Source organism: Pecten maximus, chromosome 1 (genome assembly GCF_902652985.1).
Source record: "Pecten maximus chromosome 1, xPecMax1.1, whole genome shotgun sequence".
NCBI classification, from domain to species: domain Eukaryota; kingdom Metazoa; phylum Mollusca; class Bivalvia; order Pectinida; family Pectinidae; genus Pecten; species Pecten maximus.
In genome coordinates this window covers 59,733,825-59,750,627 of record NC_047015.1, presented here as the reverse complement: position 1 = coordinate 59,750,627, position 16,803 = coordinate 59,733,825, and the positions used below count along the sequence as shown (strand labels likewise).

Genomic DNA, 16,803 nt, shown 5'->3' with positions numbered 1-16,803 from the left:
CATCTGTATTACTGTGACGACTAAAGTCACCTGTATTACTGTGACAAACACAGTCACCTGTATCACTGTGACAATCAAAGTCACCTGTATTACTGTGACAAACAAAGTCACCTGTATTACTGTGACAAAGTCACCTGTATTACTGTGACAAACAAAGTCAACTGTATTACTGTGACAAACACAGTCACCTGTATTACTGTGACAAACAAAGTCACCTGTATTACTGTGACAAAGTAACCTGTATTACTGTGACAAACAAAGTCACATGTATCACTGGGACAAACAAAGTCACCTGTATTACTGTGACAAACAAAGTCACCTGTATTACTGTGACAAACAAAGTCACCTGTATTACTGTGACAAACAAAGTCACCTGTATTACTGTGACAAAGTCACCTGTATTACTGTGACAAAGTCACCTGTATTACTGTGACAAACAAAGTCACCTGTATTACTGTGACAAACAAAGTCAACTGTATTACTGTGACAAGCAAAGTCACCTGTATTACTGTGACAAAGCCACCTGTATTACTGTGACAAACAAAGTCACCTGTATTACTGTGACAAACAATGTCACCTGTATTACTGTGACAAACAAAGTCACCTGTATTACTGTGACAAACAAAGTCACCTGTATTACTGTGACAAACAAAGTCACCTGTATTACTGTGACAAACAAAGTCACCTGTATTACTGTGACAATCAAAGTCACCTGTATTACTGTGACAAACAAAGTCACCTGTATTACTGTGACAAAGTCACCTGTATTACTGTGACAAACAAAGTCACCTGTATTACTGTGACAAACAAAGTCAACTGTATCACTGTGACAAAGTCACCTGTATTACTGTGACAAACAAAGTCACCTGTATTACTGTGACAAACAAAGTCACCTATATTACTGTGACAAACAAAGTCAACTGTATCACTGTGACAAAGTCACCTGTATTACTGTGACAAACAAAGTCACCTGTATTACTGTGACAAACAAAGTCACCTATATTACTGTGACAAACAAAGTCAACTGTATCACTGTGACAAAGTCACCTGTATTACTGTGACAAACAAAGTCACCTGTATTACTGTGACAAACAAAGTCACCTATATTACTGTGACAAACAAAGTCAACTGTATCACTGTGACAAAGTCACCTGTATTACTGTGACAAACAAAGTCACCTGTATTACTGTGACAAACAAAGTCACCTATATTACTGTGACAAACAAAGTCAACTGTATCACTGTGACAAAGTCACCTGTATTACTGTGACAAACAAAGTCACCTGTATTACTGTGACAAACAAAGTCACCTGTATTACTGTGACAAACAAAGTCACCTGTATTACTGTGACAAACAAAGTCACCTGTATTACTGTGACAAACAAAGTCACCTGTATTACTGTGACAAAGTCACCTGTATTACTGTGACAAACAAAGTCACCTGTATTACTGTGACAAACAAAGTCACCTGTATTACTGTGACAAACAAAGTCACCTGTATTACTGTGACAAACAAAGTCACCTGTATTACTGTGACAATCAAAGTCACCTGTATTACTGTGACAACAAAGTCACCTGTATTACTGTGACAACAAGTCACCTGTATTACTGTGACAACAAAGTCACCTGTATTACTGTGACAACAAAGTCACCTGTATTACTGTGACAAACAAAGTCACCTGTATTACTGTGACAAACAAAGTCACCTGTATTACTGTGACAAACAAGTCACCTGTATTACTGTGACAAACAAAGTCACCTGTATTACTGTGACAAACAAAGTCACCTGTATTACTGTGACAATCAAAGTCCATCCTGTATTACTGTGACAGACAAAGTCACCTGTATTACTGTGACACAATCACCTGTATACGGACAAGCCCTGTATTACTGTGACAAACAAAGTCACCTGTATTACTGTGACAAAGCCATCTGTATTACTGTGACGACTAAAGTCACCTGTATTACTGTGACAAACAAAGTCACCTGTATTACTGTGACAAACAAAGTCACCTGTATTACTGTGACAAACAAAGTCACCTGTATTACTGTGACAAACAAAGTCACCTGTATTACTGTGACAAACAAAGTCACCTGTATTACTGTGACAAACAAAGTCACCTGTATTACTGTGACAAAGCCATCTGTATTACTGTGACGACTAAAGTCACCTGTATTACTGTGACAAACAAAGCCACCTGTATTACTGTGACAAACAAAGCGATCTGTATTACTGTGACAAACAAAGTCACCTGTATTACTGTGACAAAGCCATCTGTATTACTGTGACGACTAAAGTCACCTGTATTACTGTGACAAACAAAGCCACCTGTATTACTGTGACAAACAAAGCGATCTGTATTACTGTGACAAACAAAGTCACCTGTATTACTGTGACAAAGTCACATGTATTACTGTGACAAACAAAGTCACCTGTATTACTGTGACAAACACAGTCACCTGTATTACTGTGACAAAGTCACATGTATTACTGTGACAAACAAAGTCACCTGTATTACTGTGACAAACAAAGTCACCTGTATTACTGTGACAAAGTCACATGTATTACTGTGACAAACAAAGTCACCTGTATTACTGTGACAAACAAAGTCACCTGTATTACTGTGGCAATCAAAGTCACCTGTATTACTGTGACAAACAAAGTCACCTGTATTACTGTGACAAACACAGTCACCTGTATTACTGTGACAAAGTCACCTGTATTACTGTGACAAACAAAGTCACCTGTATTACTGTGACAAAGTCACCTGTATTACTGTGACAAACAAAGTCACCTGTATTACTGTGAAAAACAAAGTCACCTGTATTACTGTGACAAACAAAGTCACCTGTATTACTGTGACAAACAAAGTCACCTGTATTACTGTGACAAGCAAAGTCACCTGTATTACTGTGACAAACAAAGTCACCTGTATTACTGTGACAATCAAAGTCACCTGTATTACTGTGACAAGCAAAGTCACCTGTATTACTGTGACAAACAAAGTCACCTGTATTACTGTGACAATCAAAGTCACCTGTATTACTGTGACAAACAAAGTCACCTGTATTACTGTGACAAACAAAGTCACCTGTATTACTGTGACAAACAAAGTCACCTGTATTACTGTGACAAAGCCATCTGTATTACTGTGACGACTAAAGTCACCTGTATTACTGTGACAAACAAAGCCACCTGTATTACTGGGACAAACAAAATCACCTGTATTACTGTGACAAAGTCACCTGTATTACTGTGACAAACAAAGTCACCTGTATTACTGTGACAAACAAAGTCACCTGTATTACTGTGACAAACAAAGTCACCTGTATTACTGTGACAAACAAAGTCACCTGTATTACTGTGACAATCAAAGTCACCTGTATTACTGTGACAAACAAAGCCACCTGTATTACTGTGACAAACAAAGCCACCTGTATTACTGTGACAAAGCCATCTGTATTACTGTGTCGACTAAAGTCACCTGTATTACTGTGACAAACAAAGTCACCTGTATTACTGTGACAATCAAAGTCACCTGTATTACTGTGACAAAGTCACCTGTATTACTGTGACAATCAAAGTCACCTGTATTACTGTGACAAACAAAGTCACATGTATTACTGTTACAATCAAAGTCACCTGTATTACTGTGACAAACAAAGTCACCTGTATTACTGTGACAATCAAAGTCACCTGTATTACTGTGACAAACAAAGTCACCTGTATTACTGTGACAATCAAAGTCACCTGTATTACTGTGACAAACAAAGTCACCTGTATTACTGTGACAAAGTCACATGTATTACTGTGACAAACAAAGTCACCTGTATTACTGTGGCAATCAAAGTCACATGTATTACTGTGACAAACAAAGTCACCGGTATTACTGTGACAAAGTCACCTGTATTACTGTGACAAACAAAGCCATCTGTATTACTGTGACAATCAAAGTCACCTGTATTACTGTGACAATCAAAGTCACCTGTATTACTGTGACAAACAAAGTCACATGTATTACTGTGACAATCAAAGTCACCTGTATTACTGTGACAAACAAAGCCATCTGTATCACTGTGACAATCAAAGTCACCTGTATTACTGTGACAAACAAAGTCACATGTATTACTGTGGCAATCAAAGTCACCTGTATTACTGTGACAAACAAAGTCACCTGTATTACTGTGACAAACAAAGTCACCTGTATTACTGTGACAAACAAAGTCACCTGTATTACTGTGACAAACACAGTCACCTGTATTACTGTGACAATCAAAGTCACCTGTATTGCTGTGACAATCAAAGTCACCTGTATTACTGTGACAAACAAAGCCATCTGTATTACTGTGACAATCAAAGTCACCTGTATTACTGTGACAAAGTCACCTGTATTACTGTGACAATCAAAGTCACCTGTATTAATGTGACAAACAAAGTCACCTGTATTACTGTGACAAACAAAGTCATCTGTATTACTGTGACAAATTAGCCCTGGAGACTTCTATAACACTTCAACTTGAGTAATGTTGTATTCGTTAAAAGCATTACGCGATATGCTCTAAAACTCACGCCTAATTTTACCAGAGCTCGCCAACATTCGTAACCCCTTTGGCTTGAACTTATTTATCGAACTTCATGTCTGGAGAAATAAATTAATGAAATGAACATCATTTTTAGCACTTGTTGCCCTATTGATTTGTCGTACTAAAGTTACCTAAATAAATAATTGCTTTTAAAAATCAAAAGACTCTTGTTATCCAATGGCATAACATGTTATAACAATATTTTTTGTGTCCAAAACGAAAACTGTAACTCAGAAAGTTAGAGTTAAGAGAAACTAATTTTCAACATACTTGAGATAAGTATTCTTTATCTATTCTACCCACGTGGAATTTAATGTAATTTCCGTAAAACTGACTTTTCAAAGTCTTTATAATGACATTAGATTAGGAGATATTGTTCGGCATCGAGACAGCATTATTAGCCACTGTATATTCCTCGCCATAACACCAATGAAGCATTCTTTAGTCCATATATTTGTCCATTCATCATTCAGTCGACGATGACGTTTCCTATTAAGCTACTTGGGCCTGTAATAGAGGACACAGTAGTGATGATGGGGCTTACTGCTATACCTGGCCACTTTATGGCAAATCCCACGTTCCGCTGTTCATATTGACTGCTGCTGAGGCTGCGCCAGTAGGGAAAGCGCACGTCACTTCGCGTGCTGACACAGACACGCGAGTTATTTGGATCCATGCTCGTGTGATACCTACTCCGATTCATGTTTCAACACCTACTGTACATTTAATTGTGTGTTCATTTTTTATCAATTATATTTTTTTATTTAATTTATTTGCGGAATTGTACCGTAAATAAATAACTGCTGTCTCGCATTGCCTTGATATCGCTACACACCGCTAAACTTGGTCGAGATGGAGGACAACTCCACAAACTCGGACATGGCCAACATTACGGAAATGTACCATTATGAGGATCTATTTAACAAAATCGGAAACATGTCGTATTATGACTTATATTTGAAGAAACATGTTGCATTATGGGAGATTATTGTGAAAACGGTTTTTGTATTGAGTATAATTGTGGTTTCTTTGATTGGGAACATTTTGATCATTGTGATTGTGTTTCGGAACAGACAGATGCATACGGCGACGAATTATTACATTGTAAACCTGGCCGTGGCTGACCTCATGGTCACGCTATCGTGCACGTGGGTCGCTCTGGTGGAGGACCTTACTAACGACTGGGTCCTGGGAGCTTTCTTCTGCAAGTTCAACACTTTCATGCAAGGTGAGTACATATTTCAACTATATATCATTTATGTTCTTTGTGAAACAACTACAAAGTCTCACAAGCCTTCTGTAGCGGGACTGGACTGGGTAGATCTTCGGTGACCAGGTAGCTCAATTGGTAGAGCATCCGGCTAGTGTTCGGAGGTCCCGGGTTCGAACCCCGGTCTGGCCGCTACATTTTCTCCTCTCCTGTTACACGCATATAAAATGTTATGATCTCAGAACATTTCTTTCTGAAGTGTTTAATCAACCGACTTGGTTAAGAGGGACCTTACGTTGCGTCACCCGCGAAGAGGCACTTTGAGCTAGTTACGGTTCCTAACATACATCTACTCAAATCCCTATATCTGGCCGCCAAATTCAAAACTGTTCCCCGATTGAGCGAGTGCGCGTTCTAATCGCTTGGCCCCTCGTTCGTCCGAAAATTTTGTAGAAATCAAACTTCAGATTGACTTAGTATGTCTGTCAAGTACTCTGTATTTTAGTCGTACGTATATTTATAAAATTAAATTTGTAGCGTTCTGCTCGCCCATATATTAAAAACTAAATATGCACTGTTATGTTAATCCGTATATTTAACAAATTACCTCTTTTGATGCTGTTTGAATTTCATATTGAAACATTCAACAAAAGTTTATAACACCTAGAGCATCGGAATGAGATAAACTAAACATAGAAATAATTAACAAAAACAAATCAACAACAAAAGCAAACAAATTACAAGAACAAACAAATAAATAAAAACCAAACAAACACCTGCAACGATACATTAATGTTGTCCGTACTGAATACCCGTAAGTTTTAATGAAAAGGTTTAATCGGCAATCTTGATGTTCAGAATTGACAAAAATGTGAAAAATGTTATATAAATGGCTGGCGTCGTTATTTGTAAATTCCTGTGCTTTTCAGGGCTTTCGCTGTGGTAACTTATGAGTGTAATTTCTTATTCTCTCCCATCATATCCAAGAAATACCGAGAACCTAAACATTAATTATTTAGATGTTAATAATTCCCTTCCGTGTTGACCTGTAGTAATTGATACTAACGAGCCAGTGTTTAGACTGACGTTAATGGAACTCTCCTGTAAGAAGTGGCAGAAGTCCTAGGTACATCGGTCAGATGACCTCTGACCACAATTAATTTCCCTCTTTGTTCTACCAAAGAAATATCGAAATTAAAATATTTCAGAATTTTGCCAAAATAAATCTGGTTTTCACATCACGTTTTTGAACTATTCAAGCTGAACCAACAGTGAGCTAGAAAGTACCCCATGACCGACATTTAAGAAAGATATTTATATTTGAATGTAACCACCCCACTATATTGGGGGAAAATCCGGAAAATCACAAAATATTACTACTCAAGCCTTATAACTCCCTGTGTCCTGGCACACAAACAAACATGGAAATGGTGTCAAAACAAAATTCTATCACTAGATTAAATATTGCGCTATAAATCTATGCTAAAATTATGCCCATATCTGTAACAGCTAAATCAGGAAAAAATATTTAGCAACAGTCCTGAAATGTCCATACGTACTACAATTGTGGTCTGAGGCCAGATACCGGGAAGGTGGAATGGCGAATACGTCACAGGGACATAGCATGGGTGCTGACGTCAGTAAAGATGTAGTAACCGTATGTTAGTCAGTACGAAAACGTCCCGCTACTTTTTCTAATTAAATTACCGTACTTTCAGAGGTATGCAATGTTCATAGTGGGTCTGGTTAAACATCCGTTTTCCTACAAAACGATAATTTGGATATTTTCTAAACATGCCATACTTTGCTCTGCCACATACGATATATGTCGCTTCTTCAAGATGATGATGTATGACTTACAAATAACATGTCTCGTGCAGTAAGTGTCTGACTGTGTCTGTCGTAAACTTGGTTATCGTCAGAGCGCTATTCAATGGTTCGTTTCCACTGCGAGTTCAGTGGCAGTCAGCGTGCCTCGCACCATTACAGCGAGCCCTTCGCCCGGCCTGCTCTCACAAGAATATAAACTTACTAATACAAAGCATCATACTTGTAACAACATTTCTCGCTACACATTAACTAAACTGTTAACATTAAGCTATATAATTTAGTATGTTGGAAATGTTTTCTGGCGCAGTGACTCTAACGAATCAGAGAGCAGGCACTTAGTTCGCTCAATATACACAAGGGTATGCACTCTGTTGAACGTTCCTGGGGGAGGTGTTTATAGAAAAAAAAAATATGTGTACAAAAATATCAATAAAATTAGATTCTTTGGTAGACAGATATCCGAACATGGGCACTTAAAACGGCGCTGGAAAAGGGGGAGTTTGGACATTAAAAAAGACTTTTACAGAATTCTGTTTTACAATTGTGTTTGAAAGCCGTTGAAATCCCGTACATATCGAAGGCGTCATTCCCTAAGTATCGTTGTAAGAGGTTTTTGATAGTGAGTGTGAATTTGATTGTAGAGTTCAGACGTTAGGGGTAATCAATAGAATAATCATTTAATTATCACAAGGTTAGTCATTATAGTTGAAAGTTAACTCTGGATGAAACCCTGGTAGCAATGTCAAAACAAAGAGGGGGAGGGGTCAGATATACGTGAAATCTAAACAGCATCAATGGAATTGATCAATGGAAATCGATAAATCAATCAATCGAGTGTAAATATGGCTGAAAGTAGAGAGATTTACCAACTAAAGCTGTTGTTGAGGAGAGTAACCGTGTTTTTTTAAGACTCGCATTATAGGTTTTTCCTCAACGACGATAATATGATAACGGTAAGACAAATGAGCAACGTTACTATAGATAGGGAACTTCCATAATACCGTCATTAATGGTTACGGTTATATATAAACAGAACTTCCATAATACCGTCATTAATGGTTACGGTTATATAGAAATAGAACTTCCATAATACCGTCATTAATGGTAACGGTTATATAGAAATAGAACTTCCATAATACCGTCATTAAACATTAATGGTTACGGTTATATAGAAATAGAACTTCCATAACACCGTCATTAAACATTAATGGTTACGGTTATATATAAACAGAACTTCCATAATACCGTCATTAATGGTTACGTTATATAGAAATAGAACTTCCATAATACCGTCATTAATGGTTACGGTTATATATAAACAGAACTTCCATAATACCGTCATTAAACATTAATGGTTACGGTTATATATAAACAGAACTTCCATAATACCGTCATTAATGGTTACGGTATATATAAATAGAACTTCCATAATACCGTCATTAAACATTAATGGTTACGTTATATAGAAATAGAACTTCCATAATACCGTCATTAATGGTTACGGTTATATATAAATAGAACTTCCATAATACCGTCATTAATGGTTACGGTTATATATAAACAGAACTTCCATAATACCGTCATTAAACATTAATGGTAACAGTTATATAGAAATAGAACTTCCATAATACCGTCATTAATGGTTACGGTTATATATAAATAGAACTTCCATAATACCGTCATTAAACATTAATGGTTACGTTATATAGAAATAGAACTTCCATAATACCGTCATTAATGGTTACGGTTATATATAAACAGAACTTCCATAAACCGTCATTAAACATTAATGGTTACGGTTATATATAAACAGAACTTCCATAATACCGTCATTAAACATTAATGGTTACGGTTATATATAAATAGAACTTCCATAATACCGTCATTAAACATTAATGGTAACAGTTATATAGAAATAGAACTTCCATAATACCGTCATTAATGGTTACGGTGTATATATAAAATAGAACTTCCATAATACCGTCATTAAACATTAATGGTTACGTTAGATAGTAAATAAGTAACTTGCCATAATACCGTCATTAATGGTTACGGTTATATAAAATAGAACTTCCATATACCGTCATTAAACATTAATGGTTACGTTATATAGAAATAGAACTTCCATAATACCGTCATTAATGGTTACGGTTATATATAAACAGAACTTCCATAAACCGTCATTAAACATTAATGGTTACGGTTATATATAAACAGAACTTCAATAATACCGTCATTAAACATTAATGGTAACGGTTATATAGAAATAGAGCTTCCATAATACCGTCATTAAACATTAATGGTTACGGTTATATATAAACAGAACTTCCATAATACCGTCATTAATGGTTACGGTTATATATAAACAGAACTTCCATAATACCGCCATTAAACATTAATGGTTACGGTTATATATAAACAGAACTTCCATAATACCGTCATTAAACATTAATGGTAACAGTTATATAGAAATAGAACTTCCATAATACCGTCATTAATGGTTACGGTTATATATAAACAGAACTTCCATAATACCGTCATTAAACATTAATGGTAACGGTTATATAGAAATAGAACTTCCATAATACCGTCATTAATGGTTACGGTTATATATAAACAGAACTTCCATAATACCGTCATTAAACATTAATGGTTACGTTATATAGAAATAGAACTTCCATAATACCGTCATTAAACATTAATGGTAACGGTTATATAGAAATAGAACTTCCATAATACCGTCATTAATGGTTACGGTTATATATAAACAGAACTTCCATAATACCGTCATTAAACATTAATGGTAACGGTTATATAGAAATAGAACTTCCATAATACCGTCATTAATGGTTACGGTTATATAGAAATAGAACTTCAATAATACCGTCATTAAACATTAATGGTTACGGTTATATAGAAATAGAACTTCCATAATACCGTCATTAATGGTTACGGTTATATAGAAATAGAACTTCCATAATACCGTCATTAAACATTAATGGTTACGGTTATTTAGGTTTGGTTAATAACTTAAGATCAATGTTAGAGTTTGGTTTGTCTTTTTGATCGAGATGATCATGGTAAATTCTTTGTTTGGCAAAGACAACACGTCACCGGTACATTTAAAAGCCTGGCAATTTCTTTATCACCATATACGTGATACCGACTCTGTCATTGTCTTGTACTGCAGAAATAGATGTCTCTTTCATACGGCTGTAAATGGGACATAAAATATCCGGTAGACGATTTTTATCATCCTAATCCGAACGAAATGACAGAAGTGCATTATAATTCGTATTACTGTCTTGTCACTATGCGTAAGTTGTCACCGTTTCTATTGGGTTGATGGGCTGGCCATGAAACCCGAAATGGACTACAATATCTGGCCGGTGTCAGCTGCAGATTATATCGTTTCCGTAGGAAATGTCACCATTGTCCCAGCGGGGATCACCTTGACAACGTTCTATGGACTTGTTTGTGGTTTTCGCTCTCCGAAGATCTTCTTTGCAATAAGACCTGGAGGCTTGACTGTCTTGTACAGCTGTTCCTGATGTCATCCAGTCGACGTCACTTACTAGTGGATAAAATCAGTCATTAACCTAAATCACAGTGTTAGCCACGGAAAATGTTTGGATATTATTTTATTAAAGTTAAGCATCAGGGATACTTTGACTGTTCCCACGGATACTGACGTCAGAAGAGACACCATTGATGCTATTTTAGAGTCGCCTGTCCGGTCTTCTAACAAAATATCTACAAGTAAATTAAAATGATTATTGCTTAAAGCTCTACTAATTTGCTATTGTCTAGTTTAATCGTAAAATGTTAATTGTTAATCGCCAAATAAAAGAATTGCCGTCGTCGCTGTTTTTTTGTATTGGGATAAGAATTCTGTAGGACACGGACTTAACAATCCATTTATCCTATTGTCTTTGATTGGTTTGGAATGTTTTTTCAAATAAGTTAAAGGTGGCAAAGATAGGTGAGAGGTTGTGTTTTGATCCTCAGTGACTGTCAATAGGACAATTCGTATGGTATAAAACTTTACAGCATTTCTCAATAAAAATAAAATTATGTAAAATCGACAAAAACGACAAAATACTGATACGTCCGTTATTAAAAGAAATCGAGAAATGAGAGTAAAATATGGACAAATATATTAAGACTATTAACACAGGCACAACAGATCTTAGAACACAAGAACAGATGATCCTAAAAGGTAATCATTGACGACAACCGCCATATCAATTTAGGTAATGTCATGTTCTCAAAATGAACCCCGGGATATTGAAAACATAAACCAGGAGGCTTATCAACCCGGGGATAGTGACAACAGAACCAACAGGTTTATCAACCCGGGGATAGTGACAACGGAACCAGTAGGTTGATTAACCGGGGATAGTGACAACTGAACCAACAGGTTTATCAACCCGGGATAGTGACAACTGAACCAGCAGACTTATCAACCCGGGGATTGTGACAACTGATCCAACAGGTTTATCAACCGGGGATAGTGACAACTGAACCAGCAGACTTATCAACCCGGGGATTGTGACAACTGATCCAACAGGTTTATCAACCGGGGATAGTGACAACAGAACCAACAGGTTTATCAGCCCGGGGATAGTGACAACGGAACCAACAGGTTTATCAACCGGGGATAGTTACAACGGAACCAACAGGTTGATCAACCCGGGGATAGTGACAACGGAACCAACAGGTTGATCAACCCGGGGATAGTGACAACGGAACCAGTAGGTTTATCAACCCGGGGATAGTGACAACGGAACCAACATGTTTATCAACCCGGGGATAGTGACAACGGAACCAGTAGGTTTATCAACCCGGGGATAGTGACAACAGAACCAACAGGTTTATCAACCCGGGGATAGTGACAACGGAACCAACAGGTTTATCAACCCGGGGATAGTGACAACGGAACCAACAGGTTTATCAACCCGGGGATAGTGACAACAGAATCAGTAGGTTTATCAACCCGGGGATAGTGACAACAGAACCAACAGGTTTATCAACCCGGGGATAGTGACAACGGAACCAGTAGGTTTATCAACCCGGGGATAGTCACAACGGAACCAACAGGTTTATCAACCCGGGGATAGTGACAACGGAACCAACAGGTTTATCAACCCGGGGATAGTGACAACGGAACCAACAGGTTTATCAACCCGGGGATAGTGACAACAGAATCAGTAGGTTTATCAACCCGGGGATAGTGACAACGGAACCAACAGGTTTATCAACCCGGGGATAGTGACAACAGAACCAACAGGTTTATCAACCGGGGATAGTGACAACGGAACCAGCAGGTTTATCAACCGGGGATAGTGACAACAGAACCAGTAGGTTTATCAACCCGGGATAGTGACAACAGAACCAACAGGTTTATCAACCCGGGGATAGTGACAACAGAACCAACAGGTTTATCAACCGGGGATAGTGACAACGGAACCAACAGGTTTATCAACCCGGGGATAGTGACAACAGAACCAACAGGTTTATCAACCCGGGGATAGTGACAACGGAACCAACAGGTTTATCAACCGGGGTAGTGACAACGGAACCAACAGGTTTATCAACCCGGTGATAATGACAACGGAACCAGCAGGTTTATCAACCCGGGGATAGTGACAACAGAACCAGTAAGTTTATCAACCGGGGATAGTGACAACGGAACCAACAGGTTTATCAACCGGGGATAGTGACAACAGAACCAGTAAGTTTATCAACCGGGGATAGTGACAACGGAACGAACAGGTTTATCAACCCGGGGATAGTGACAACGGAACCAACAGGTTTATCAACCCGGGGATAGTGACAACGGAACCAGTAGGTTTATCAACCGGGGATAGTGACAACGGAACCAACAGGTTTATCAACCCGGTGATAGTTACAACAGAACCTGTAAGTTTATCAACCCGAGGATTGTGACAACGGAACCAGTAAGTTTATCAACCGGGGATAGTTACAACGGAACCAGTAAGTTTATCAACCCGGGGATAGTTACAACGGAACCAGTAAATTTATCAACCCGGGATAGTGACAACAGAACCAACAGGTTTATCAACCCGGGGATAGTTACAACGGAACCAACAGGTTTATCAACCCGGGGATAGTTACAACGGAACCAACAGATTTATCAACCCGGGGATTGTGACAACGGAACCAGTAAGTTTATCAACCGGGGATAGTGACAACGGAACCAACAGGTTTATCAACCGGGAATAGTGACAACGGAACCAACAGGTTTATCAACCCGGGGATTGTGACAACGGAACCAGTAAGTTTATCAACCGGGGATAGTGACAACGGAACCAACAGGTTTATCAACCGGGAATAGTGACAACGGAACCAACAGGTTTATCAACCCGGGGATAGTGACAACGGAACAAGTAGGTTTATCAACCCGGGGATTGTGACAACGGAACCAGTAATTTTATCAACCGGGGATAGTGACAACGGAACCAACAGGTTTATCAACCCGGGGATAGTGACAACGGAGCCAGCAGACTTATCAACCGGGGATAGTGACAACGGAACCAGTAAGTTTATCAACCCGGGGATAGTGACAACAGAACCAACAGGTTTATCAACCCGGGGATAGTGACAACAGAACCAACAGGTTTATCAACCCGGGGATAGTGACAACGGAGCCAGCAGACTTATCAACCGGGGATAGTGACAACGGAACCAGTATGTTTATCAACCCGAGGATAGTGACAACGGAACCAGTATGTTTATCAACCGGGGATAGTGACAACGGAACCAACAGGTTTATCAACCCGGGGATAGTGACAACGGAACCAGTAGGTTGATTAACCGGGGATTGTGACAACGGAACCAGCAGGTTTATCAACCCGGGGATAGTGACAACGGAACCAGTAAGTTTATCAACCCGGGGAAAGTGACAACGGAACCAGTAGGTTGATTAACCGGGGATAGTGAAAACAGAACCAGTATGTTTATCAGCCCGGGGATAGTGACAACGGAACCAACAGGTTTATCAACCCGGGGATAGTGACAACAGAACCAGTAAGTTTATCAACCGGGGATAGTGACAACGGAACCAACAGGTTTATCAACCGGGGATAGTGACAACAGAACCAGTAAGTTTATCAACCGGGGATAGTGACAACGGAACGAACAGGTTTATCAACCCGGTGATAGTGACAACGGAACCAACAGGTTTATCAACCCGGGGATAGTGACAACGGAACCAGTAGGTTTATCAACCGGGGATAGTGACAACGGAACCAACAGGTTTATCAACCCGGGGATAGTGACAACGGAACCAACAGGTTTATCAACCCGGGGATAGTTACAACGGAACCAACAGGTTTATCAACCGGGGATTGTGACAACGGAACCAGTAAGTTTATCAACCCGGGGATTGTGACAACGGAACCAGTAAGTTTATCAACCGGGGATAGTGACAACGGAACCAACAGGTTTATCAACCCGGGGATAGTGACAACGGAACCAGTATGTTTATCAACCCGGGGATTGTGACAACGGAACCAGTAAGTTTATCAACCGGGGATAGTTACAACGGAACCAACAGGTTAATCAACCCGGGGATAGTGACAACAGAACCAACAGGTTTATCAACCCGGGGATAGTTACAACGGAACCAACAGATTTATCAACCCGGGGATTGTGACAACGGAACCAGTAAGTTTATCAACCGGGGATAGTGACAACGGAACCAACAGGTTTATCAGCCCGGGGATAGTGACAACGGAACCAACAGGTTTATCAACCGGGGATAGTTACAACGGAACCAACAGGTTGATCAACCCGGGGATAGTGACAACGGAACCAACAGGTTGATCAACCCGGGGATAGTGACAACGGAACCAGTAGGTTTATCAACCCGGGGATAGTGACAACGGAACCAACATGTTTATCAACCCGGGGATAGTGACAACGGAACCAGTAGGTTTATCAACCCGGGGATAGTGACAACAGAACCAACAGGTTTATCAACCCGGGGATAGTGACAACGGAACCAACAGGTTTATCAACCCGGGGATAGTGACAACGGAACCAACAGGTTTATCAACCCGGGGATAGTGACAACAGAACCAGTAGGTTTATCAACCCGGGGATAGTGACAACAGAACCAACAGGTTTATCAACCCGGGGATAGTGACAACGGAACCAGTAGGTTTATCAACCCGGGGATAGTCACAACGGAACCAACAGGTTTATCAACCCGGGGATAGTGACAACGGAACCAACAGGTTTATCAACCCGGGGATAGTGACAACGGAACCAACAGGTTTATCAACCCGGGGATAGTGACAACAGAATCAGTAGGTTTATCAACCCGGGGATAGTGACAACGGAACCAACAGGTTGATCAACCCGGGGATAGTGACAACAGAACCAACAGGTTTATCAACCGGGGATAGTGACAACGGAACCAGCAGGTTTATCAACCGGGGATAGTGACAACAGAACCAGTAGGTTTATCAACCCGGAATAGTGACAACAGAACCAACAGGTTTATCAACCCGGGGATAGTGACAACAGAACCAACAGGTTTATCAACCGGGGATAGTGACAACGGAACCAACAGGTTTATCAACCCGGGGATAGTGACAACGGAACCAACAGGTTTATCAACCCGGGGATAGTGACAACGGAACCAACAGGTTTATCAACCGGGGTAGTGACAACGGAACCAACAGGTTTATCAACCCGGTGATAATGACAACGGAACCAGCAGGTTTATCAACCCGGGGATAGTGACAACAGAACCAGTAAGTTTATCAACCGGGGATAGTGACAACGGAACCAACAGGTTTATCAACCGGGGATAGTGACAACAGAACCAGTAAGTTTATCAACCGGGGATAGTGACAACGGAACGAACAGGTTTATCAACCCGGTGATAGTGACAACGGAACCAACAGGTTTATCAACCCGGTGATAGTGACAACGGAACCAGTAGGTTTATCAACCGGGGATAGTGACAACGGAACCAACAGGTTTATCAACCCGGTGATAGTTACAACAGAACCTGTAAGTTTATCAACCCGAGGATTGTGACAACGGAACCAGTAAGTTTATCAACCGGGGATAGTTACAACGGAACCAGTAAGTTTATCAACCCGGGGATAGTTACAACGGAACCAGTAAATTTATCAACCCGGGATA

The 16,803-nt window shown here is 39.5% G+C and overlaps 1 protein-coding gene across 1 annotated transcript in view; it reads left to right on the top strand.

Annotated features, from left to right (window-relative positions):
* The first annotated feature begins 5,252 nt into the window (after window positions 1–5,252).
* The window catches only part of LOC117339614 (substance-P receptor-like), a 64,098-nt gene continuing 52,547 nt past the window's right edge, over window positions 5,253–16,803 (top strand). Inside the window, exon 1 of the mRNA XM_033901305.1 lies at window positions 5,253–5,811. Coding sequence (XP_033757196.1) covers window positions 5,436–5,811 — 376 coding nt within the window. The 5' untranslated portion in view covers window positions 5,253–5,435. The remainder of the gene's footprint in view (window positions 5,812–16,803) is intronic.